Consider the following 26,648-nt stretch of genomic DNA (forward strand, 5'->3'; position numbering starts at 1 on the left):
GTATTTTTAACAACAATGTTTTAAAAAAGGACCAAGGATGTGCACAAGGCCTTGGACCTGTGCCCTGGTCACCCTTCCCAAGCACTGGATGTTATTCCCTCCCCTCTGGCAAACAGAGAAGCTCCTAAAAAGTCCATGCACTCCTCTATTTGCCTTTCTGGGTTAAGATTTCTGTGGAACCACACAAAACCTTCCAGAGCAGCTCCAAAACCAGCTAATTCTTAAACATCACAGAGCAACTGAGCATTCTATCCACCAAACCGAGTCACACAAATCTCATTCTATTCATGGCATTACATTTTACATTCCCCAGGGCATTACACTTAGGCTGGCCCAAGTTCTTTGACTTTAAGGGTCATTTTCTGCTTCTGCCAGGAGAAATCACAGGCAGTCCCCAGAGGAAGGATGTGACAGGATGAGTGTGGCAGGGTAGGGCCCAGGGGTCCCATCACACAGCCTCGCACTTAAACCAAAGCAGCTCCAGCTTGCCCCTCCTGGGATCTAAATAATAACATCCCTCAAAACAGCATTTCCTCACTGATAAGCAGGCAGCTCTTATGCTCCCCTCAGCTGCCTCAAGGGAACCTTCCAAAAGCCTGAAATGCCTCCAGTTAGTTGTTTAAGGACTGTGCTTAGGAGCAGTGCATGTCCTAAGGGAAAATCAGGGTTTGTGCTCCTACATGAAGCTCAATTAAGCCTTGACTGTGCTCTGTTACAGTCAGGGCATGTTGGGCTTCAAGCCTGGCTCTGATCAGGTCCTTGCTGAGCACAAAGAGCTGGGAGGATGAAAGGCTCCTGTCCCACTGCTTCCCCGGGTCTGGGAAGGACTCAGCACATCCTAAATATTGAGTTATCCAGCAGCAGCAGCAGAGCGAAATAAATTGGATTGCTTCAGGTAAGAGGGTTTGATCCAGCTAAATAAAAATCATATTAATCATATTAACCCCGGTGGGAGACACCTGGCCCAGGAGCAGGGCAGGGGTGCAGAGCCCTGAGCCTCCTGCACGGCAGCTGAGAAAACCTAATTATCTTTGCTTCCCTTCTTGCTTAAGGTTAAGGTTAGACAATGAAAAATTCCAGCTCTGGGAGTGATGTGGGAGACCATTTGCATGATTTTAATTGCATCATTTTGAGCCAGGGCCTTTCCTGGGGTGGATGTGAGCACTGCTCACTGATGGTGATTTACTGCCCGACCTCAGCCTGCTGCCCTGGGGGCACAGAAAGCACAAAGGAGAGCTAAAAACACTCCAGTTCCTTGGGTCCCTGTGCAGGAATCTTCCATCAGCTGCTGCTGGGGAGTTTGCCCAGGGCTAGATGGGAATGGTGCTGGCCCAGTCAGAGAGCAGCATTCCTGTCACCTTGTTCTTTTAAGTTCTTCTAAGCCTTCTGATGTTTACATTCTTGTAATGAATTTTCTCTCACACTTTATGTAAATAATTATTGTTTTACATTCTTTTCTGGAGGAGGAGAAATGTGATGGACTGTTGGTTTGTCCAGTGTCATTGGAGAGGTGGCACTGTCACCCTCCAATCCACTGTCACTTTTGAGAAATCTATAAATGCTGGAGTCAGAAAATAAACTTCCCTTCTTTTTACCTTGGAGGTTCCAGCGTGCGTGTCGTTTTCTTTCGTGTCCTAGAGTGACATATTCCCAAAGCTGTCCCTGCACCCAGGGGCCTTTTCAAATCCCCTCTTCCATGCTGCAGCTGGCTGTGTGCCAGAGCTGCTGTGGCCACCCCAAATCTGCTGCAGGTGACCTCAGACAGCACAGGACACAATTTGCTCTGGGGTGTAGAGCCTGCTTCTGCCACAGCAGGAGCTCTGCAGGGATGGAGATGGCCCTGCTGAGATGGATATGGCCCTGCTGAGGGTGGAGATGGCCCTGCTGAGGTGGAGATGGCCCTGCTGAGGTGGAGATGGCCCTGCTGAGGGTGGAGATGGCCCTGCCAAGGTGGAGATGGCCCTGCTGAGATGGATCTGACCCTGCTGAGGCGGAGATGGCCCTGCTGAGGTGGATCTGGCCCTATGAGGATGGAGATGGTCCTGGGAAGGTGGAGATGGTCCTGCTGAGATGGATCGGTGCTGCTGAGGCAGAGATGCCCCTGCTGAGGGTGGAGATGGCCCTGCCGAGATGGTGATGGCCCTGCCAAGGTGGAGATGGCCCTGCCGAGATGGCGATGGCCCTGCTCAGGTGGAGATGGCCCTGCTGAGGCGGAGATGGCCCTACAGAGATAGATATGGCCCTGCTGAGGGTGGAGATGGCCCTTCTGAGAGGGATCTGATCCTGCTGAGGGTGGATCTGGCCCTGCTGAGGTGGAATGTCCACTGTCCAGATGCACAGTCACCAGCAGATGCACGGCTGCAGAGCCAGCAGGGCATGCACTGTGCTGGCTGTTACTCAAATCCCACTTTTAGGCTACAAACTGCACGTGGCTTTGGGCAAGCCACATTTCAAAGTGCTTTACTTGCCTAAAAATAATCTCCAGAAACAGGCCTACGCCTTTCTTAATTTTTTTTTTTTTCTTATCCAAAGCCCCATCTGTGGAAGCAAAACGCTCTTCAGATGGTCAAACAGAAAGCAGGATAATCTCTACCCATCCCATTCCACCTCTGCAAAACTCCTCCATGGGGCACCAGGGTGGAGAAACTGGAGTGTAAAAGGCTGCTCTGAGCAGAGACACAAGGGATGGGACCTTCCCAGCAAGCACCAAACAAAGAGGAGATGAGGCAGAGGGGCAGGCAAAGCCAGCCTGGCAAAGACTTACATTCAGCTTTGGCACAGATGAGGCAGGCAGTGGTGCAGTTAAAGAAATTCAGGATTCCTGCCACGGCCACGCTGATGTCGGTGTTGCTGGGGTGCAGGTTGAGGGTGGTGAACCTCTGGAGCTGCAGCTTCAGGAACTCCTCTGGAGCCACTTTGAAGTGAGGAACCTGAGCGTGGGGAGGAGGAAAGAAAATATAATTAAAGAGGAAGTAGAAATGAAAACAAGTAAATCTGTGGTGAAGGGCCTGTGGTGTGAAGCACACAGCAGGCAGAAAGTGGAATATCCCAATAAAATTGCAGAAGCAACACTGGAGTCAAGAGGGGAGGGTGGGACTCGTGCAGCAGCAGAGGAAAATAATTATCACAGCAACGAAAAGCCATGGGAAGGAGTGGAGCAGGAAGAGTCTTGCTGAGCCACTCAGAGAAAGGCATCGGGGACTGTGATTACAGCACAGGAAACCTTCCCTGAGAGTTCAACCTAATTAGCTGGGGCACTAATTGTGGCTGGGCCCAGCCTTCGTTGGGGAAGGATGCCGTGCAGGGACACAGGGATCATCCAGGGCCCTGAACCCAGCCCTGCCTGCTGCATGGAGATGCCACCAGGTAATTAATTAGCAGAGATGAAGGCAAGAACAAGATGACCCCGCGCTGGCGAGGCTGGGCAGAGGAGGAACAGCTGCAGCAGCCAGAAGCTTTGGGCATTTCTGACCAACAGGAGGGCTGGAAACACCAGTGCTGGGCTTGTCACGGATGCAGCAGAGCAGCAGCTGGAGCAGGATGTGCTCCAGGGGGAATTTTGGGAGCTGGGGAGCCACAGCACCCGCTCGGAGGGAGCTCTGCTGCACATCCTGCAGACTATAGCCACATTTCTCTTCACAGAGAAAAGCAAGGCACAGTTCTTCCCAAGAATATTGCTGGGTTTCACATTCTCTGAACCTCAGAGAAAGAAAAAAACAATTCTTATCTCATTTGCTGTGCCTGTGCTGTGCCAAAGTAGAATGCAGTATGGAGATTGTTTAACCAGAGGGATGGTGTTTTGTTTCCTTGGCCTGTCAGTGTGTGTGTGTGGGGACTGTCGGCTGACAGTCATGAGATGCTGTGCAGTTGGAGTTGAGTTGATGTCACCCTGATTTTTTAAGATTTTTCTAAGCCTTCTGATGTTTACATTCTAGTAATGAACTTTCTCTCACACTTTATGTAAATAACTTATTGTTTTGCATTCTTTTATGGAAGAAGAGAAATTTGATGGACTGTTGGTTTGTCCAGTGTCATTGGAGAGGTGGCACTGTCACCCTCCAATCCACTGTCACTTTTGGAAATCTATAAATATTAAAGTCAGAAATTAAAAGTACCTTTTTCACCTTGGAAGAGCAGTGTGTCTGTGTCATGTTATTTCGTGTCCTATAGCGACAAGTTGAGTGCTTGGCAGATTCAGTTTGGATGTAATGTAACACAGTGTAACGTAGTATAGAATAATAAAGTAATTAAAGAATAAAGTAATTAATTAAAGCAATTATTTAATTTTTAATTAAATAATAAAGTAATAGTATAGAACAATAAAGTAATTAATTAGCCTCCTGCTAAGATGGAGTCCTCCTCATCATTCCTCCCTGCAAACACTGTAGCAGACCACGGATGGCACGGCTGGGCAGACACACAGCCCGAGCCCAGACACTGCAGGCTCGGCCTGATAAAGAGAGGCAATCTTGTTTTTCTTCTGCCGGGTGAATTATTTTGGAAGAAACAGAAGTCAGAGGAAGGGAAACATCTGCCACAGCTTTGTTAGCAGCGTGTCAGGTCCTCTCTGCCTCCGTTATTGGTCCTTCCGAAGCCATCAGCCCCTGCCTCCCACCTCTCCCCTCCTGGGAGAGCCTATTAGCAGCTCATGAAGGCTGCTTTATTGACAGCAGGAGCTGCTGGTTAGCAGAGGGGAAGTTAAGGAGTAATAAGCTGCTATCTGCCTTGATTCCAGCCCGCAGCCCTCACCCAGGGAGGGAAGGGTGGATTCCCATAACCAGAGCCGACAGCTCCTGGCAGCATCCTGATCACTGCTGGGAGGGATGCAGACCCAGCCTGGGACCTGGAGAGAGATGCAGGCACAGGGGGAGGAATCCACCAGCACATCCGGGCTGAGCACAGACTGTTCACCCCTGCCCTCATCCCCAGGAACCTTTCATCACCATCCTCTCCTGTCCAAGAGCTCTGCCCCAGTGCAATTCCCCTTTCTGGACAGGGGAAAGGGATTCTTGTGTGGAAGGAATCCACCAGCACATCAGGGCTGAGCACAGCCTGTTCACCCCTGCCTTCATCCTCAAGAACCTTTCATCACCATCCTCTCCTGTCCAAGAGCTCTCTCCCAGTGCAATTCCTTTTTCTGGACAGGGAAAAAGGAATTCTTTGGGCATGAGAGGGGTAACACAGGCAGGTTCATCCCCCAGAACATCAGTCTGGTGCTCGGTGCTTGCCTGGGGACACTGCTTCCTTTCCCACTGAGGGGTGGCTGCAGGCACAGGGGGCTCTGCCTGGGCTCCTGGCCCCAGCTGATGCTCCTGGGATGTAAATGTACAGGTTTACATCTCGTGGAGAGAACCAAACACCTCAGGAGGGCACCAGCACTCACCTGTCCTTTCTGAAGAAAAAAAATAAATCAGGAGCCTCAGATCAGAAACTCGGAATGAATTTGAATTTCTGAGGAAAAACACTTGCACATTTACCTTTCCTGGGAAGGAGCACACATCCAGGACATTTAGCAAGAGAAAACACAACAAAACACCCCCAGGACACCCCTCCTGCTGCAGCCCCGTGCTTCAGGGCTGGAGGATCCCTTCCAGCCCCAGGAACAACAACCAGCACTCATTTGTGGATGCAAATTATTTACAGTGCTCAGTCCCAGCCTCCTCTGTTGGAAGGCTGGACTCCAGAGAGAGCCACTAAATGGCTGAGAGATGTTATCTGCCTTTAAAGGGATGAACTACGAGAAGAGAACTCAATTTCTTCTCCAGAGTGCAGAGCCAGATCCGTGTAGGAAGGTTTGAGGCTTATAAAATATTAAATCCAGCACATAGCCTGGACACAGATAAAAAAAAGGGCTTGAACTGATGGAACAGCAGTAAACATAAAGCTCCCCAAGGATGTGCACAAAGTCACAGCGGGAGATTTGGGTTGGCAGCCAGCAGGGTGAGCTTTGGGTTTGCAGCCCTCAGTCAGTGGGGATGTGGTGACGAATGTGAGGAGCAAAAGGGGGTGCAGAGAGGAAAAGGCAGGCAGAAAAAGGCAGCAGAGGGAAAAGGAAGACATTTCAAAAGTCTGTGCATTAGGAGGAGGGGTGATCAACCATGCTGTCCACTCTGACCATCACAAAGGAACTTCTCCACTTACCTCTTTCTCCCCACAGATGTTGCTGATAATGGAGCTGGAGGCTGGGCTGGAGGAAGGTCCCAGGACTCCCACCACGCCTTTGGGGAGGATCTGGCACACTGTGGGCAGCAGAGACAGGGAACAGAGATCAGAATTCATCCCAAATTCCAGCAGACAGTGCTGCTCACCTCAGTAAGGACATGACCTTATCTCCTTCACACAACACCCTCTGTGCCATTTCCATCCCCAAAATCCCTTTATTCCCCCTGAAGCACTGTCACCCTGCCTGTGGTACCCTCTATCTTCCCCCAGCCTTATAAAACCCCTCCTAAACTCTCTCCTAAACCCCAGAATCATCATCTCTGACCCATTTCTGTCCTCTGGACATAAACACGAACTAAACTTTATGGGAGATGCTACACACAGCAGTGACCTGGCTTCAAAGCATCAAACAGACTTGTAGCAATTTCTCCCCTCATCTTTGCAGAGTTCAGTGGTAAAAACAAGGATTTCATTGCTGGTTTTCATTTGTTTTGTGTTGTTTTCTTCCTGGCAGTAGTTCAATCTTCTGGCTCCCTGCCACCAAGGTTAGCAGAACCATAAAGAACACCTGACAAACTGAAGTTAAATCTCTTCCTGGGTTAAACTGCAAGGCTTTTTTTTTGGTCCTTTTAATTCACAGCACAAATCCAGCTGAATTTCACTGCCAGGAGCAGCCCAGCTGGTGTCACCTCCCTGCTGCCATCCCCTGCATCACTCAGAACCCTTCCTGCAGAGGAGAAAAAATCTCCTGAACAGGAGGAGAGAGCCCCTCATGCCTCAATCCCTGAGCTCCAAAAGCCTCCTGAGAGCCGCCCTGCCTCAGCATCCTCACACCCTCAGCTTTTTCCCCAGACAAAACCACATTTGCTCAGCTGGAATCTTTCTGGAGGGCAGGAAGGAGGCACCAAAAGGGAGAAAAGAGGCACAAAACTCTTGTAAGTTCTGGCCAGAGCAAGCTCACAACAGTGGTTTGGTTTTTCTGTGTGTGAAAACCAAACCACTGCATCCCAAAGCTGAGATTTCAGCTCTCATCACTATCAAACCTGCCTCTTCCCCTGGCTTGCACCTCAGAGCAGCTCTTATGAGAGTTGTGAAGAGTTATTTGAGCTGGAAAAATTCAAATTTGAGCACGGTGTTTTTGGTAGTAAAGTGAATTGATCATCAAAACTGCTGAGCTACAGATCAGAGACGGGGTTTTAGTGACTTCGAATCTTTAAATCAAGGTTGGAAGTGGAATAAAAGCTCACTGTGCTTGGGTTGTGTTAGAACAGCAAGTTTGGGGTTGAGTGTGGGGTTTGGGAAGTGAACATCTACAGTCTCAAATTTTCCCAGAGAAGTTGTGGCTGCCCCTGGATCCCTGGAAGTGCCCAAGGCTTGGAGCACCCTGGAGGTTGTCCCTGCCCATGGCAGGAGGTGGCACAAGATGATCTTTAATGTTCCTTTAATGCCAATCCAAACCATTCTGTGATCTCTGGCCTCAGACTCCTCCACAGCCTCATGACTGGAAAATGAGGCCCAAATCTCATTTAATTTGTCGCTTTGGGGAATTGGTTTTGCTTCTCTTTTGAAGGAAAAAAAACTCCTTATCCTCGCCAGTCCCCGCTGATTGCTCCAACTTCTTACAGAAAGTGCTCATGAAATGCAAACATCTCCTCTTGGGTTTTCCTTCCTTCTCAGCTCCCTCTCCCTCCAACAACTCAATCTCCTACGGAATGAGGGATATTTTTCTGCAGCATCTTCAAAGGAATCCAGGGCTGGCTTCTCCTCTGTGCTTAAAAAATTTACAGGCACTTAAACCTCTCCAGAAGATCCTTTTTAAATAAGGAGCACCAGCCTGAAAGCCTCGCCTGCTGCCTCAGCAGCACTCGTCAGTCCCTCTCAGCTCTGCCATTCAGCATCCATGAGGCAGGAGCTGCTCCAAGCTCTCCCTTTTTCACAGGTCACCAGGACAAAATTCCTGGGGAAAATTTCGTTGTGCCGTGCAGGGGAAAGTTTGGGGAGTGATTTTCTTCTGGTGCCTGCCAGCAGGAACAAAAAGTGGGTTAAGTAGCCATAGCAACAGGGTTGCAACAACTGGAGGAAGAAAAAGACCTGGCTTATCACTACCAGGGGGAAACATCCACAAAAATGAAGGAAAATGAATGGAAACAAAGTGGAGGTGCCTGAGGCAAAGGTTTGACCACATTTGGAAAGCTTCTCTTGTAACCCAAGCACATTTCCTGTTTCAGAGCATTACCTGATGCTGTCAGGTCCCCACAGGGAGAAAAGGCTCGACCTTGCTGCTGCCATGGGCAAACACACAAGCATTTGCAGGATGAGGAAATGTTGGTCCTGTATCCAAAATCCATCCAATAATCCCAAGGACTCTAACTATGGATAATTCCAGACCCCCTGCCACTCAAATCCCTTCATACTCCAACACCTGGGCACCACAAAAGCTGTGGGCTGTGCAGGGCCCTCTGTGAGTGCTGCAGGCTCCAGCAGCTCCGAGTTTCTGTCCCAGTTTTGCTGATGTTTAGAATTCAGGGTCTCAAGAGTGCTGGAATTGAAGTGGCATCACTTTAAGAACCTCTTTACCACTGACCATCCTGGATCAGGTGCGTGTTAAGGGCACAGGGACCCTCCTTTTGCACAGCAGGGCAGTGTCCAACCATTTCCATGAGTGTATTTGGGAATTAAACCCAGGTTTGGCACTTGGGACACAGCAAGGTATTTTTTTAAAGGAAGGCAGAACTGCAAACTTATTTTTGAACATGAAAAAGCAAAACAAATGAGGAGCTCTTGGTGATAAATGTATGCACATCCCTGCAGACATGGCCAGAGTGTCTTTCACTTCCTGAGATCCCAGGAAAACATTTCCATGAATCCTGCCCTGTTCAAAGCAGGGCTGAAAGGTTCCTCCAGAGAGAGGATCCACCCCTGGGGCAGAATCATCTCATTCAGAGCACAGAGATACCCGAGCAGGGTTTCAAACAGAATGCACAGATGGTTCCTTCTTATAATTCAAAATAAATCAGCAGGGAAAGAGTGGAAACACCTCAGGAGCTCCCTGATTGCAAAACACAGCCGAGATCTCCAGGGACAGGGACTGGTCATGGGATTCTCAGAGAGAAAACACCAAGTGCTTAAAGAAAAGGGGTTCTAGAGAGGCTCCTGGAGCATCCCTTGTGCTTCCTGACAGGAACCTGCCACCAGAGAGGTCTGGAGAGGCTGGGGATGCCCTGGATGTGTCCAAGGCCAGGTTGGACAGGGCTCGGAGCAAGCTGGGATAGTGGAAAATGTCCCTGCTCATGGCAAGGCATGGAACAAAATGATCCTTAAGGTCCCTTCCAACCCCAGCCATTCCATGATTCCCTGATAACCAGAGCAGGCTGAAATCCCCCAAAACAGTGGGACAGGTAAAAAACAACACATGGGAGCCAACACCACAGAAAGGACCCTTTGGAAGGACACTTTGAAATCAAAATCTCCAATTCTCCAGCTGCTGCCTGACCTGCCCTGGACTTTCTATTCTTATTTTTGAGAATCTTGAAAACTTCCCCGAAGGTGAAGAAGGGAAGGGAAAGGAAAGGAAAGGAAAGGGAAAGGGAAAGGCACTTCGAAATCAAAATCTCCAATTCTTCAGCTGCTGCCTGACCTGCCCTGGATTTTTCCATTCTTATTTTTGAGAATCTTGAAAACTAAAAGGGAAAAAGTGCAGAATTTGGAAAGAAAGGAATTCAGACGGAGAGCTGGGTCCAGGCTGGGAGCGGCAGCAGCAGTTCCAGAACCCAGATCAAATTCCAGAAGAGTTTCCAGCCTCCCTGTGGGATTTAGTAAACCAAAATGTGCTCATTTTGGGAGACTGGTTACTTTAAACTGGATTCACAACAAAGAAGAGCTTAAAAGGCTGAGGAGGCCAGAGGGGACAGGGTGACAAGCAGGGAAATCTGTCCTGCCCCGACATCAAAAGGAACAAGGTGGTTTAGATAAAGACAGGATTAAACAAGTCATTTTGGAGCTGCACAAAAGGAGCCGGAACATCAAACACAAAGAGAGAACAGGTTTTCCTTGAAAAAGCAGAAAAAATAAAGGCTCTGCTCACAACTTCTCATTGAAACCTCCTTAAAATCACACAGGAACAGCCAAAGTTTGTGTTCATTCATAAGGCTGGAATAGCAAACCAGGCATGAATGTGATGGATTGACTGGGATTTTACCTGCTGGAGCAGCTCAGATTTTGGGGCTCTCTTACATTAAAACACCTGAGTCAGTCAGAAGGGAAAATGGGAGAAAAACAGCTCCAGAAAAAAATATAATATAATATAATATAATATAATATAATATAATATAATATAATATAATATAATATAATATAATATAATATAAGTAATATAATATATGTAATAGAATATATGTAATATAATATAATATACAAAAATTAATACAAAATATAAAATATAAGATAAAATAAAATAAAATAACCCTGCCTCCTCAAATAAAAACCTTACTCCCCAAAATTCTTCCTTTTCCTGTATATAGAGTATGTGGTGTAATCCCAGCACTCCCAGATCTGTCAGCTAAGCATGCAGCTGTGATATTTAAGAGTGAATCAAAGAGTGTGAAATGTGAGAACAGTATTAAACAGCTGTAAACAGCTCTGCAGTCACAGGTTAAAACATCTCAACAGTTTTTATTAATATTGTGTGTCATAACAAAAACCAGCAATGTATTGAAGCATTTGAAAGCCATGAAAGCCTTGAAATTTAAGTTCAGGAATCTGATTTTCCTCTGCCACCAGGATAAATCAAGAATAACATCAGTGACATTAATAGCAGAGCTATACAGAATTCAGATTATTCCTTTCCTAAGAAAAGCTTCCAGACATTTTTTTTCCCACCGAAGAAAAGGCAAATAACACACTGCAAAATTTACCAAAATCAAGTCAATTTGCTGCAATTTCAACTCTAAAAATCCAAGTAAAGAAAACAAAGAAAATCACCCCAAGGTGAAAACTGGAAATGGGAGATGTCTCCCTCATTTGCCCTGTTTCCAGTTTCTCCCCAAACACAACATTTGCTGAAATTTCTTGCATAATATTTCATTCTCAGCCAATTAATATTCCTCTGCTGGAGAAACCTTCCAGGAGAAGAATTCCTGAGCAGTGTCACAGGCTGAAAATAAGGCAGAAATCCCTCTGGTGATCCTTACAGCAGCTCTGGGGTCACTGCAATCGAGTCCGTTCCCCAAACAGAGCTACAGGCCAGGAATGCTGCTGCAAGCAGGATATTGATGAGGAAGGATCAAAAATTGGGCTAAAAATGCCACTTTTGGATACTCAGAGAAACTGTGGCTACCCCTGAACCCCTGGAAGTGTCCAAGGACAGCTTGGGATGGAGCTGGATGAGCTGAAAATCCCTCCCAACCCATTCCAGTCTGGGATTCTGGGATTCCATGGCAATTCCCATCCTTTCTGCAAGGTGTGGCCAGCTAAATTGGATCTTAATTGGTCTGGCCAGAAAAATTGGATCTTAATTGGTCTGCTCAGCTAAGTTGGATCTGCCCTAATGCTGTGCCAAGTTAGGGGAGAAGAGTGGACAACCGGGATGGGGAAGAGCAGGAAAACGTTTAAAAATGGAGGGAACAAAGCAGTGGAGAAGGGCTGGGTCCCTGAGCTGGGCTCAGTGGTGACAGGCTCTATAAATAGAGCCCAGGTTCTTGCTGAGATCTCTTTATTAAGTGCACATTTCTATAAATAGTGCCAGTGCTGGTGCAGGAAATGAAGGAGCGATGTGCTGATGCCACAGCCCCACGGAGCTGCTCTGCCAGCTCACCTGCAGATCCCTGAGCACTGCTGGGCAGAAAAGCCACCAAAACTCCAGGAAAAACTGGCCTGCCCCAAAGCACAACACCCTGCCACACTTTTTGGGGATGGCCTGCAGATCACACAGTCATGGAATGCAGAATCATTAGGAAACGAATGTAAAATCCATATTATTTAAAATTATTCCTCCAGCTTTCTAGAGCTAACTGGTAATAAAAAATTATAGCCCTCTCTTGAACTCTAAAGGTCGGCTTAAAAATTATTTTAAAAGGAGGATTTCCTATTCCAAAGGGTTTTCCCTCTTACAGGAAAAAAAAAAAAATAGCTACCAGAGACCTTCAGGGTTCCTTTCAAACTCTGGGACACTGACCATCAATTTCTTTTTTATTTACCAGCACAGAGCTGGCATATTGGGCACCCAGAGGAACAACTCTAATAAAGAACAGGTTCATCCAGGGATTTGGAAGTGACATGGAAAATCTGCTGCTCTTTGGAAATTAGCTCTTCTTCATCCTTATGATTTCAAACATCACTTGAGAAACTTCACTTGGTGTAAATAAATCTGCTGCCAATCTCAAACTCCAGGAAGAGCTGTTATGTTTGCTGACACACAGGATTCCACAGGGTTTTAAAAACAACTTAATTGCACCCAACTTGCCCGAGAGTCTCTTGTTTGCTCAACATTAAACTCTTGACAAAGGATCAGCATTACCCCTGTTTACTGACAGGCAGATTAAAGGAAATTATTTGTCCCAAGCCACTGAGTGGTGGCAAAGCTTACTGGGGGCAGGGATCCTCTCAGTCCATGCCTGAGCCTGCACTGGCACACTTCATTCACCTCGAATGAAAACTGCTCTGTGCAAGAAGCAGAGATGGGTTTTTTCTCTCTGTTCCCCTTTGACGGCCACACAATCACAAGTTCAGAGTGCCAGATGGCTCCTGGGAGGAGAGCTGGGCTCTCTGGTGATGCCTCACGTCTGAGCTTTTCTATTTTTCAGATTCTGTGCAGCTTCAGTGTGTGGGTCTGGGTTCACATCAGGGGATGGGGAGCTCTCTGCACAGAGCAGGGACACAAAACAATTCCTGCTCCAGCTGGGCACCTGGGGTGGTACTCACTGGTCTCTGCTGTCTCGTACTCGCTGTCCCTCAGCAGCTCGAAGATGTCCACCTCCACCCTGGCCTTGCCCGCCCGCTCGGGCGCGCGGTTGATGCGGTTCTTGGCCAGGGTGATGGAGAGCCTCTCCCCTCTGCTGCACTCCATGGGGTCATCCAGGATGGCAGCTGCGGGGGAAAAAGGTGTAGGCACGGGTTAGGTTTGGGGTCTCCACTCCCCTCCCCATCCCCATGATGCCTCAAGGTTTAGCTTTCATATTTTTCACATTCTGCACTGCATTTATAACTCTGAACTTCATATCAAGTGCCAGAAGTTCTCCTGACAGCTCAGTCACACAGAACAATCCTTTTCCAGCCCCAAAAAGTGCAAACAGGGAATGGAGGAGAGCAACCTGGGAGGATAGGACTGCACCACCTGGAGCTGGAATTGGACAATGAACCCAATATGGAAATGGACTAAAACTAATAAAAGTGTGAAAACTCGTGACCCAGGGTCCATCTTGGTTGTAGCCTTGGCCAGGCTCCTGTACTGCCCAAGGTGTGTCCTTTGAAAGCCTTTGAATAAATCCCTGCTTTAATCCTTTAACTCTGCCCAGCCTCTGCTCCAGGTGGCCTCTCCAGGCATCACCCACACTCCCTGCTCCCTGCAGGAGCTCTGTTTGTGCTCCTGTCACCACCAGAGCTGGCACATCCCCCTTCCCACACGTGGCCTTTCCCGCTGCTTCTCCCACTCCCCAGGTCCTGCCAGACAGGTGGGTGGTGAAATCTCTGCAGAGAAATCTCTGTTTTACCTGCTGGAATGCCACAGCACAGCCACCCACGCTGCCAGGCTCCCAGCACCCACTGCCACACAGGCTGGCTGCTCCCAGAGAGGCACATCCAGCTGCCCAAACCCACATCCAGGCTCTGCCTCACACCCTAACAAAGGCAGAATGTCCCCAAAAACCCCGAGATGGTCCCTTTGTGGGAGCACTGATAGGGTGCTGAGGGGCTGGAATATTTCAGGAAGAGCGTGGGCAGCCCTGGGTGGGGAGGGACAAATATTTTTTAAACAGAATGCTCTTGGCTCTTGATCTCAGCTGCTGGGGCTGCCCACTCAGGTCTGTGGCAGGCAGAGGGAGGTGGGGAGGGGTATCACCTTTGTTTTCTGGAGGAAAGGAAAAAAGGATTCAAGGGTGGAGCATTCAGGCCAGAATTTCATGAGGAGCTGGCACCTCAGTGGGTTTATCCTTGCAGACAGGAGGTGCCCCCCAGAACGCAGCTTTTCCACTTCACCTGGGGGAAATCAGCACTGCTGTTTGCTCTGTGCATTAAAAAAATACCAATTCTTATCTTCCCTCCCCAAAATATCCCTCCACAGGGAGAGGTGCTCTTCAGCACTGCTCAGGGGCTGGGTCAGGTATTGGGAGCAGAGCAGGGATTAGTGGGGGTCTGCTGGGTCATGGCAGGGAAAAGGGAACTCCCTGGAGCAGGCAGGGTGCCCTGCTGGAGCTTTGGAAAAGAGAAGGAAAAGGGAGGGAGGGAGGGAGGGAGGGAGGAAGGAAGGAAGGAAGGAAGGAAGGAAGGAAGGAAGGAAGGAAGGAAGGAAGGAAGGAAGGAAGGAAGGAAGGAAGGAAGGAAGGAAGGAAGGAAGGAAGGTCCTTGTGCTGCAGCAGGTTTGGGGCTGGTTTTTTTTGGTGGGGAAAAGCATAAATGAGCTGGGAAGTGAAATAAAGCCCATTAGGGAGATACCCTGAGTCCTGAGAGCAAGGCACAAAGGACACAGATTTGGAAGGCAGAGCTGGCTGGGCCCAGAGCAGCACAGGGATGCTGAGCTGGAGGTGGGACTGAGGGACCCACAGAGGGATCTGGGCTGTGCCTCAAGGTCCTCATTGCTCCCATCACCCTTCCCTGCCACCAGGGAGCCCCCAGCACAGCCCAGACCCCCTGGCTGGAGCCCAGGCTCCTTTTCTTTGGTTTTCCTAAGACTTTGGCCCAGCCCCAAAACTCAAAGCACAGCCTGATTTCAACCCCCACCTCTCAGGGCTTTTTTCCCACACCAGCCTGATTTACTTCATAGCCTGAAAATACTCAACAATTCCTTCTTTTCCTTTCTTTTCCTAGTTTTATGAGTTAAATTGAGTTTATTTTAATCTCATTATGCCACAAAAAGGGTTGTGCTTTCCTCCAAGGCCAGGAGCAGGGGTTTTAGAATATTAACATGGCTGATGACTTCTTTTAATTAGAACAAAGCTGGGAGAACAATTTGCCACAAACTCCACTTTTCCAGGAGAGAAGCAGAGGAGAAAGTTCTTGTAGAAACTTTTCCTGCAGCCCTGCTCCCAGGGAAGGGTAAATCCATGTGCTGAGCCTGATGAACTTCACCAAATGCAGCTCCTGCTCAGGTGCTGACTCTGTGAAATTAAAGACCAGCAGTGAGGGAGTGGATGTCAGCATTCACAGACTCATTAGTTTCTAATTTAAAGCTTCAAAATCACTAAACTGGGGAATGTTTTCAAGTATTTTCCTAATTGGCAGCTTTCAAACAAAATCCACTTCCACTAATGCACAGTTAAGTGATTTTTAAGTGTAAAAATAGTCAAAACCAAAGCATTTTGAATAGTTTCCTCAAGCCAGCTAAGCAAAAAAAAAAAAAAAAAAAATGTGCATAGGGCTTATTATAATTTCTGTTCAGGATGGGATTTTCTAGTCTTATTTTTGAGAATCTTGAAAATTTCCCTGAAGGTGAAGGAAAGGAAAGGAAAGGAAAGGAAAGGAAAGGAAAGGAAAGGAACCCAAAATAACAACAGCAAACTCTTTTACCTACTCAGCTGTGATTGAATTTGAATTTTGGGATCAAATACAATAGGAAGTGGAAAGTGCAGAATTTGGAAAGAAAGGAATTCAGACGGAGAGCTGGATCCAGGCTGGAAGTGGCAGCAGCTGTTCCAGAACCCAGATCAAATTCCAGAAGAGTTTCCAGCCTCCCTGTGGGATTTAGTAAACCAAAATGTGCTCATTTTGGGAGACTGGTTACTTTAACTAAATATTAAACCAGCCCCCAGGACTAGGGAGGTAATGAGGCTGAACTAATCTTTATTTATTAAAGCTGGAGGATTAAAAAAGGTCATTTAATGTTTAAAAAAGGTTGGCTTTAAAGCTTCATGGCTCGGGACACTGTGCCAAAGCTCATCTAACAGTGGCATCATTAAGTATGAACGAAAATCTTTATAGAAATTCCCTTTCATCTCCTCCTGTCTATTAAACAGGGGAAGATGCATCAAGTAAATCTTTAATCCTGAAGACTTACAGCAACGTCTTTGAACTTTGTTGCCCTCAAAAATCACTTCTATCTTCCCCAGCGTGATAAATGTCACTGGTCTAGACTGCTTCTCCATGAATGATGAGAAAAATATTGCAGAGGGAGCCAGGAGCACCTGGACCTGCAGTGCCTGGCTCAGGGCTGCTCAGGATTTCCCAGGCACTGAGTGAAGCCACCAGGGCTGAGCTTTTCTCAGGAAGCACATCTCTTCCCATGGGATGTTCCAATTTTGACAGGAAAAACATCCCTTGTACTGTAATAATTAGCTTTTTTATTCCATTTACTCAGATTTCCCACACAATTAAGACAAAATCCATGCTCCAGAAGCACCAGAGTTTATCCCTTTGGAGGAGCTGGGTAATAATCAATCAAGGTAGCAACAAGTGACTTCCACTGCAAATCTCCATCAGACACATTTCAAAGGCAATGCTCAAAGTTAAATTTAACAGCAAGAAGCAGGAAAAATAAAGGTATAATTGGGAGCCAGAGAAATGCAAGGGATGGGACGGCACCTTCTGAGAAAAGCAGATTTTAGTGACTGTCCTGCAGGGATTTTTCAGCCTTCAGGGATGGGGGTGAACAGGAATTGGGGCTCTCTGCTGAGGCAGGAGCTGCACAAGGAGCTCCCTGTGCTTCCCCATGCCCCACATCCCCAAGCCCACACAGACTGGGGCCATGTGGCCACAGCCCTTCCTGAGCACAGCCAGCTGCGGCAGCAGATGCTCAAGCCCTTCTGCCTCCTCCTTCCAGGGGAGGAAGGCCATCCATTTCTCACCCCCCCAGCCCAGCTGTGCCTCTCGGTGCCAAAGCAGCGAGGCAGGCAGGGCTGTCACTGGTGTGCCCCTGAGCTGGGTGAGACACAGCCACCCTGTGACTCAGAGCCCAGGCAGCTCAGCCAGCGCTGAAATTCACTCCTAGCTGGTCCAAGCAGGGCTGAGGAGCAGAAAGGCTCCATCCTTCATCCCCCAGGGCCGTGTGGCTCCTGGAGTGCTGCCTGCCCCAGCCAGACTCCCAGCATATGCACCCTGGCAGGCTGAGCCCGCTGCAGCCAGCTCCAGCAGCGCTCCCCAGCCCGTGATTCATCCCGAATCTAATGAAGTCACATTTTTATAACAATAACAGGGAACAGATGCCACTGCGAGGATTACACACAGCCACAACAAACTGTGTGCAGCTGACCTTTCCCCATTCAAGGCTTTTCTTTCTTTTTTAATTTACATTTTCTCAGATGTTTTTTATGCCTTTGAAATGGAAAGTCATATCCAGAAACGCGATTTCCATCTCAAGGCATCTCTTGAAAACGTGTATTTAACACAGCACTGGCTTGGTAAACAGGATATTTCACTGTTCATAACCTGTCCCTCCAAGTGAAAAACACATAAAGCTACCTGTAATATTTCCTAAATGTCCCTAGTGACAGGTTAAGATCACACCTACAACCTCTTCTGATTTATGTTGTAAACACAGCCACAGGATCAGTGAGGTTGGAAAAGACCTCTGGGATTATTAAATCCAACCTGTGCCCAGTCCAGTCCTTCCCTGGACACCTCCAGGGATGGGCACTCCAAACCTCCCTGGGCATCTCCTTCTAATATTTAACAACCTTTCCATGAGGAAATTCCTGCTCATTCCACCCTGAGGCCGTTCCCTCTCCTCCTGTCCCTGTTCCCTGGAGCACAGCCCGACCCCCCCGGCTGTCCCCTCCTGTCAGGAGTTGTGCAGAGCCACAAGGTCCCCCCTGAGCCTCCTTTTCTCCAGGCTGAGCCCCTTCCCAGCTCCCTCAGCCTCTCCATGTCCCTCATTCCATGAGCAGCCCAGAACTGGACACAGAATTCCAGGTGGCTCCTGCTGGCCACGCCATTCCCCAGTCCTCAAATCCCCCATGCCCTCTGTGATCAAACTCAGAGCTGCAATCCCAGTCCAACCCAGTTCAGCTGCCCACAAGATCCAGTACCTGCCACTGGAGCCGACCAGTCCTTCCTCTGCAAACCAGGAAAACCCAAAAGAATTCCAGGAAAACATTTCATCCTTCAAACACCCGTGTCCTGCTGAGGAACATCAGGAGATGCCCCGGGGATCTCCACATCTCCCCATCCTCCTGAACTCCAAACCACCTCCCAACCCACGAAGCTGCAGGGTCAGGTGATTAAAAATTGTTGCCAAAATTGCCATTTTTTTGTGCTTTTCTGCTCTGCTGAATAAAGTATCAACCCTCCAGACTGTCAGTACAGTAAAGGAGAAGAAATTTGCACAGTTCCTCATTACAGGGCTGTCAAGTGGAGCTCCAGTGGAGAAACAGGTGGGATTGTATTTCCATTATAATCTCTGAAGTGCTGCTTAAAAATAAAATAAAAAGGCGTCAACACTCTATTACTCTGCGAGGAAAGAGCACCTCATCAAGGAAAAAAGAAGATCTGAAAACATAAAATCTCCTTCACAAAGAGGCTTGATAATGTTTGTCTGGTCAGGGTAGCAGAGGGCTATTTATTGCTCTTGGCCAGTACTGGAAATCTGCATTTAAATGGAGCTTCCCTCTCACTCCTGCTATCCTGAGAGAGCAAATTCAGGGGAGATGTGATAAAAACAGCTGAGGGCTTTAGTTCCTGCTGCTTGAAACACAATCTCTCTTTTATCTTCTTTAATAACTGCTTTGTGTACATAAAATCAGAATTACACTCCACGAGACCTGAAGTTTGCAGAAAAATTGAGCAGGGAGGTGGTGATCTGTCCATCATGCTGGGATGCAAAGCCTCAGTGGGACCATCCCTGGATCCCAGCAAACATCATCCCTCTGGGCAGGCAGGTAAAAACCCTCCAGGCTCCTCATCTCACCTGATTTTGGGAATATAAATCCCACTCCGAGGCAGCAGCAAACACCCTGAGCATGAAGAGAGGAGCAAAAAGGCACCAAAAGATAAGAAAAGGCTCTAAAATGGGAAATTCCCATCCAGAGCTGGCTCAGGGGATCTGAACCCACCCTCTGGTACCAAAGCAGGGCAGGAAATTGATTTTAAAGGGAAACTCCTGTGAGTTTTCACACCCAGACTTGAGGCAGTGCAGCTGTGAAGAAAGTTCTGAGCTGGGGATTTAAATATTGGGATTGTGACCAGTTAAGTCCCACTCCAAGCCCTGAAAAACCTGCCAAGAGAATTCCCAAAACCAAGCAGAGAAAAGCAGGGAGAAGGAGGAAGGGGGGATTGAACCTTCCCGAGGTGTAAGGTCAGGGAATGGGATTTGGCTCTGGAAGGAAGGGAGAGGCTGGAACACCAGGGGCTGTCCTGCATGTCCCCAGACCTCCAAAACCAGGGAATTCCAGGCACCAGGAGCTCGTTTCTGCACAGGTCAGCGTGGTGTGGTGGGATGGCTCTTTTTGTTTTCCCTTAAGCTTCGCTCCCAGCAGCAGCTCCCCACAGCACTGCCCTCTAATCCAGATTTTCAGCACCTCTGCAAAGCCCCATCTGTCAAACTGGACCAGAGTTTGCCAAAAATCCAAGCTCCCTGCGTGGTCACCCACATCCCCTAAATGCCTAAATCTTATTTTCTTAGGAATCCAGCCTAAAACCACTGACCCGAGTTGGGAAGATCATTTTTCTGCCTGTCTTTTGCTTCCATAATGTCAAGCTGAGTTTCCAAAGGAGGGTTTTCTGCCCATTTTCGTGGTCTCAGGTGACTGGCAGCAGCTGTGGTTTTGTAGGAAGAGAGCACTGGGAAGCCCTGGTGGGGCCAATAAACTTGGCAAGACCAAGAAATGAGCAACAACTTAATTAAGTCAGTGGAGAGTATAAATATAAGAAAAATAACCACACAAACCCCAAGTGCCACTGCCAGGCAAGCAAAATGAATGAGGAAGGAAGAAACAATGGGTAAAGTTCTGAGTTGAAAAAACAAAAAACAACCAAAAAAAAAAGCCAGCAAAACAAATGGGAAAGTCCAGTAGGATTTATGGCTCTGATGATGGATTTGAGAGATGGAAATGAAGAATGGAGCTGTGGGATTTGGGGCTGGGGAGCTGGCAGGAAAGGACCCAGACCCCACAAAATCCCCTCAATAAATGTGTTTTGTAGCCACAACCCCACAAAATCCCAGAGCTCTGTCCCCAGAGTTTCAGTGGCCATTCCAGCCCACACAAAGATCTGCAGCATTTTGGGATTTTCTGACTGCCAGGGATTGAAGGAGAGAAGCATTCCCAAACCTGGCACTTTGCCTTGCAGGGGAAACCATTTCCTGAACCTCCTTCTGGCCACAGGCTGGAAAAGACCTCAAAGATCATCAAGCCACCACCACGGTCACTAAACCCTGTCCTCAAGTGCCACAGCCACACATTTTTGGAACAATTTCAGGGATGGTGACTCCACCACCATCCTGGACAGCCTGGGCCAGTGCTTGGCAGCCTTTCCATGGAGAAGCGTTTCCTAATTTCTAATCCAGACCTCCCCTGGCACAACTTGAGGCCATTTCCTCTGATCCTGATGAGGATGAGACAGCAGGTTACAGGATTTAAGGAACTCTGGAACCCTCTACAGCCCCTGAATTTCCATTAAGTGGGGCTTTAATGACCATTTTCCTCTGAACCCTTCTGGACATCTCAGCATTTAAAGATTGCATTTGCTCTTCTTCCAGCACCTCCCTGTTTCAGCTTTGGCTGATCCCTCCCAGGCTGGCAGGGGATGCACAGCTCAGCCCAAAAGATGCAGAGGGGAAACTCCAGGTTCTGGCTTCCCCCACCCAGTGATTAATCCACACACAGAGACAGAAAACAGCCCTGGATGTACCCCCAATATCAAAGTGAGGAGGGGGAAAACGTTGTAGAGGGATCTGGGGGTTTGCTTGCATTAATATGGAGAATTTAGAGAGATTTTGCACCACTTGTATTCCTGTTCCAGATCACTGGCCACTGCTGCTGTGACAAATCTCTAAAAGATGGGCCCAGGGACAAGGACCAACCATGCAGGATGTAGATATGGCAATTGCTATAAAGATATGAGCCAGACAAATGATAGGTGGAATGATTTTCATTCTCTCATGATGGATGAAGAGTGAAGAGATAAAGTGACTCCTCAAGGTTTGCCAGGACCACGTGGCAAATAAACAGATTTAATGTGCCAGAAGACTTCAGGAAGCCTTGTTCAGAGACCCAGCCTCTCTGCCACCAAAACCTGACAATTCTGCCTCAATCCTCAGGCACTTGAGGGCACCACAAAGTCAGAACGACAAGCAGATCTTTCTGGGAGATGGGAATCCCTGGAAGCAGCAATATGTGTAAAGATCAGTGGGTCAGTGCCACGTGGATGGAAGAGCCAGACTGTGTTTGGGAGCCTTTGGGATGGAAAGGACCTCAGAGATCATCAAATTCCAACTCCTTGCCATGGGCAGGGAGAAGTTCCATGGGCAAGGAGAAATTCCATGGGCAGGGAGAAATTCCGTGGGCAGGGAGAAGTTTCATGGGCAGGGAAACCTGCCATGGGCAGGGAGAAGTTCCATGGGCAGGGGGAAGTTCCATGGGCAGGAAAACCTTCCATGGGCAGGAACACCTCTCCCTAAACCTGTCTGCTCCAACAGAAAAGCTGAAAAGATGAATAAAGTAACACCTTCCATGGGCAGGAACACCTCCCCCTAAACCTGTCTGCTCCAACAGAAAAGCTGAAAAGATGAATAAAGTTGGGAAAAGGTCACATTGGAAACCTCACCTCTCTTGAAGAGGATCCAGATGTCTTAAAGCACATAAAAGAGTTTGATCCAGGTATAAAACGACACTTGAGCCTTCCCCTGAGCCTCCCTGATAGAACAAACACCTTTTGCTGCTGAGTCACGCTGGAATGAGATGCTGAAGAGCTGCCACACCAGATGTGGAAACCCTTCAGATCCAATACTGATCAATCTGCACAGCCTCGATTTATTTCTTTTTTGCCACTCAGCCTTCAGCTGATGCAATGGGTTGCTTTAATGCCTTCCTGCCTTCCCTCGTTAGTATGCTCTGCCCACTGCAATCCTTCTCCCCTGATGGCTTCTTCCCTGACTTCTGGATGGGAAAGAGAAACAGCAATTTGCTTTTCCCTGCACTCTGACATGATTTCCCCTGCCTTTCTATCCATCTTAGCAGCACACTGCTAATTCATCTAATCCCAGGGTACTTTTTCTGGTCGTTTGGACCAAAAAAAAAAAAGAAAAAAATACAGAAAAGGCAGCTCCACTTTGTTTTTTTTAGATGGTTTTTTGAGAGAAGGGATCTGCAGAGCCCTGAGTGAGTGAAGTGATGCACAGCAACATCCTTGCTCGGAGCAATTTGTCTCAGCATCCTCTGGAGACCACCCCTGAGCAGGGGGGGTGTCAAACATTGCCTGGAGAATCCCTGGCACAACAGAAAAAACAACCACGAAATCCTTAAAAAGTTCCTCCAAGTTTTCCCAGAGAATCTCTGAGGTTTCTAGTGCAAGGCTCTCCAGTGTGGGTAGAGAAGAACTTTTGGGCAAACAGCTTTTGCTTTCAGATTGGGAGCTCATTACAGATTCTCCTGCATCTGGAAAAGTTTTAAAAACACCGCACAGAAACTGGAGAGGGCAAGTGAAGAGCAAGAAAGGAAGAGAGGAAAAGCAAGGCTACAGAAAAGGCTCAGCTGCAGAGAGTAAATTAAAGCAGACACAAAAACTCTTAGTGAACAAGGCTGAACAAACAGAAGGAAAAGCTGTTCCAGGCTCCTGGGATGTCAGAAATGATGGAAGAGCTGGTGGGACTGGGGAGGAATCAGCAGCAGCCCTGGGTGAGGATTGAGATGTTCCAGAGCCAGCCAGGCTTGTAGAGCAGAGGGAGTGGAGTGAATTACATCCCCTGCAGTCTGCTCTGAAGCTTCTTCGAGGGGATACTGAATTAGTGACATTAATGCAGCAAGGAACTGGATCAGGCTCCCAGTGATAAGCTTAATTAAACAACAGAGTTATCCATAGGCTGGGGGTTTATGTTATAAATAAGCAACATTTATACTGATTAATTGAAGCCACGGTTCAGATCATTAAATCCTCCCCCTTCCAACCATCTTAATGAGGATACCTGAAGAGCTGAAGGCAGCAGTGATGTTTGACACTGGCAAGCCTCAGCACACACTTAGGGCAGGGCAGGGGGTCAGGGGGCCTTGCCAAGGCTCCTTCCCACTGGCTGGCATTGCACTGGGTGGTCCTGGAATTTCTGCTGGGGGTTTCTGGGGTTCTGCTGAGGGCTCACTCTCGCTGCTGTCACATGAGGAGTCAGGGCTGGCAGCCTCAGGCAGCACCACGTTCCCAGTACTTCTCCAAGTCTGTAAAAGACTTCTTAACACAGCAATGAAAACATCTTGGAGACAGCCAGCTGTGTCAGCTGCCCTCACAAATCCAATTCTTTTTCATTATCCCAGCCAGAACGAGCCAGCCTAGAGGAACAGGGCTGCTTTATCATCCTCCCCTGCCTCTTCCCACGCGAGAAATGTCCTGGGCCACGTCTGGGACAGCAAACTGTGACCCCCTCATCAAATCCCCAACCCTGTCACCCACTCCTGGCCACCCCTCTCACCTCATTCCATGCTCACAACAACACCCTGCAGAGTTAAAGGGGAAAACCCTTCTGAAAAGCTTCACTCCATGAGGTTGGAGGTTTAGAGATGATAAAATTCCCACTCCAGCTCTGAGCCGGGATCAATTAAGGATCATCTCTAACACTTATTCTAATTGGAATTATGAAAGCAGAGCAGACCCTTTGTCCCCTCCTTTTCAGCTTTCTGCTCCTTCCTCCCAGAGCCTGAGAGGTTTTATACAGCTCTAATATTTCAGAGAGTGGCCTTGGTGCTCTGAAGTGAAAAGCCAGCTTGGGAGACCATGGCTTGCTCCAGCTCATCCATCACATCTGCTCCCAAACCCAGTGGTTATTAAAAATTAGAGCTGGTCAAATTATTGTTATATTTTGACACATGGAGAATATTATTATCATCCTTCCCTGCTACCCCCAATCCCTGCTCATGAATCATTCATGAGTCTCTCCTGATTCCTGCAGAAGAGCTGAGCTCCTCCTTTGTGCAAGACAGATTTCGTGCCCCAGGAGCAGAGCCACGGCGGAGGGAGGTCCTGGAGGGAGCCAAGACGAGGCCCCAGGGCTCTAATGAGCCCATCAAATGGTCCCAACAAATTCTGCAAGGCTGGTTTCCAGCCCCCCTTCATCCCCCCCAGCCTTTTCACCTTTTTCTTAACACAATCATATCAGACTGGGAACTGACTAATGGTGACAAAAATAAAATAAACTTCATTTTGGATCAGTTGCAGGACTGGGGCAATTTCCTCCATCTCTTCACCACCACAGAAAGTGTCTTTGAAATGGATAACAACGATTGTGAGGGGCCAGTTATTACCTTGAAACTTCGCATTTTGATATATCCAAAGCTGTTCTCTTATATAAATAACAGTTATTACTGTAAAGTGATTTTCCCCTTTCTCCACTTCCAAAGAGTTCCTGCAGGAGATGGCAGAGAAAATGGGTTCCATTAATGCCTCACTTAGGCCCTGTTGCTTTCATACTTTAACTCCCATCATTAATCTCCTCATGTGTCTTAAAACAAATGTCTGTCATTCATTCATTCCACAGCTCTCTGGCAGCAATTCCTCCCCTTCCTTTCCCCCCAATCCCCTTTTCCAGTTAAACAGGAGCTCTTCCTCCCCTGACTCATCAGAGCTGTGCTCCTGCCAGGCAGAGAAAAGCATTTTGGTCAGGAAGCTTCTTGCTAATTACAAGGAAAAACAGGGGAGCCCACGATGAGGGGAGACAAGGAAACCACTGAGGATCACTTTGTGAAGGGACAATTCCAACCCAACCTTGGAGTGAGAGTCCCCTCGACTTGGGCAGCTCCTCAGCACGGGGAAAATATTGCCTGTGACCCTCAGCAGCCTCTGGGCATCCTACAAATGCAGCTGCTCTGCAAAAGGTGCCACTTTGGTGTGGTTTGGTGACAAACCAGGCTGGTTGTGACAGACAGGTCACAACTGCAGCTCCCAGCAGGACTCTGAACCTGCTCCCAGCAGCCAGAGGAGTGCTGTCACCTCCTTTTGGTGGGCACAAGGGGCAGAAAACACAGCCCAGTCCTGCAGTGGAATTCAGACACCAATTGTCGCTATAGGACATGAAATAACATAATGTGGGCATAAAAAGGCACTTTTAATTTCTGACTCCAGCATTTATAGATTTCCAAAAGTGACAGTGGATGGGAGGGTGACAGTGCCACCTCTCCAATGGCACTGGACAAACCAACAGTCCATCAAATTTCTCCTCCTCCATAAAGGAATGCAAAACAGTAAGTTATTTACATAAAGTGTGTGAGAAAGTTCGTTACACGAATGTAAACATCAGAAGGCTTAGAAAAACTTAAAAAATCAGGGCGACAACCAATCCTGCCCCTGAGGGGGTAAAATCCCAACTTTTTCAAGGACTCCATCCCTCTCCTTGATGGAGCACCCAGCACCAGCATTCCTGTGAGTCCTGCTCCCACTGCCAAGGCCACAGTGTCCCCCAGCCAGGGGAGGGCACGCTGACCTTCCAGCAAAGGCAGCCCCGCTCCCATTTCCCAGGCTAATTTAGCTAATTAAGGCTAATTATGCATTAGTGAGCACAGGACCACAGTTCCAGGGAGAAGGGCTGCATTATGGAGACACAATCTCCCCAAAAACTCATTTTTATGAGGTTTAACAGCAAGGCCAAGCCATGATTGTGAGCTGGAGATAAATAACCTTCACTTCAGAGTCACTGATTTTCCCCTGCCACCTCTGGGAGCAGGAACAGCAAAGATTAATACTTGGAGTGACCTCGTGTAACTCCTGGACATCTGGACTCTTCTGCTGTGCCCTGCTCCCCCAGGAGCGCTGCCATTCCCTCTGCCCTTGCTCAGCCACAGCCTCTCACTCATTATCATCTGTCAAGTCCAATTAACAAGAGCAGTGACATCAGGGGACACCACTGCTGCAGTTTCTGTGAGTGCCACTTGACAGGAGCCTCCACCCTTGAGAAGATGGGGTGAAGTCCTCAGAAAATTGTCATTTCTCCCCTCTTGATCCTGCCCTGGCAGCACAGAGCGCTCACTTGAACTCTCACACCTTTTGGAAATGCCCATCCCTGCTCCTAAAATCCAATTTATCTCCCCTTTCCCAACCATTTTACTGGATAAAAGGATTTTGAGCCAACAATTTGGTGGCTTGCAGGTGCCTCCTCTGAGCTGTTTTCCTCCCCTCCAAACCCAATGTGAATTTCACCAAAAGTGCTTGGC

The 26,648-nt window shown here is 48.1% G+C and overlaps 1 protein-coding gene across 1 annotated transcript in view; it reads right to left on the reverse strand.

The window, feature by feature from the left end:
- GRIK4 (glutamate ionotropic receptor kainate type subunit 4) overlaps window positions 1–26,648 on the reverse strand; it is a 123,543-nt gene that overhangs the window by 56,126 nt on the left and 40,769 nt on the right. Inside the window, exons 2-4 of the mRNA XM_041480563.1 lie at window positions 13,081–13,245; window positions 6,142–6,239; window positions 2,765–2,930 (exon numbers count right to left, since the gene is read on the reverse strand). Of these exons, the coding sequence (XP_041336497.1) occupies window positions 2,765–2,930; window positions 6,142–6,239; window positions 13,081–13,245 (429 nt within the window). The remainder of the gene's footprint in view (window positions 1–2,764; window positions 2,931–6,141; window positions 6,240–13,080; window positions 13,246–26,648) is intronic.

The sequence above is a fragment of the Pyrgilauda ruficollis genome, unplaced genomic scaffold, assembly GCF_017590135.1.
Source record: "Pyrgilauda ruficollis isolate IOZ18807 unplaced genomic scaffold, ASM1759013v1 scaffold52, whole genome shotgun sequence".
NCBI lineage: Eukaryota > Metazoa > Chordata > Aves > Passeriformes > Passeridae > Pyrgilauda > Pyrgilauda ruficollis.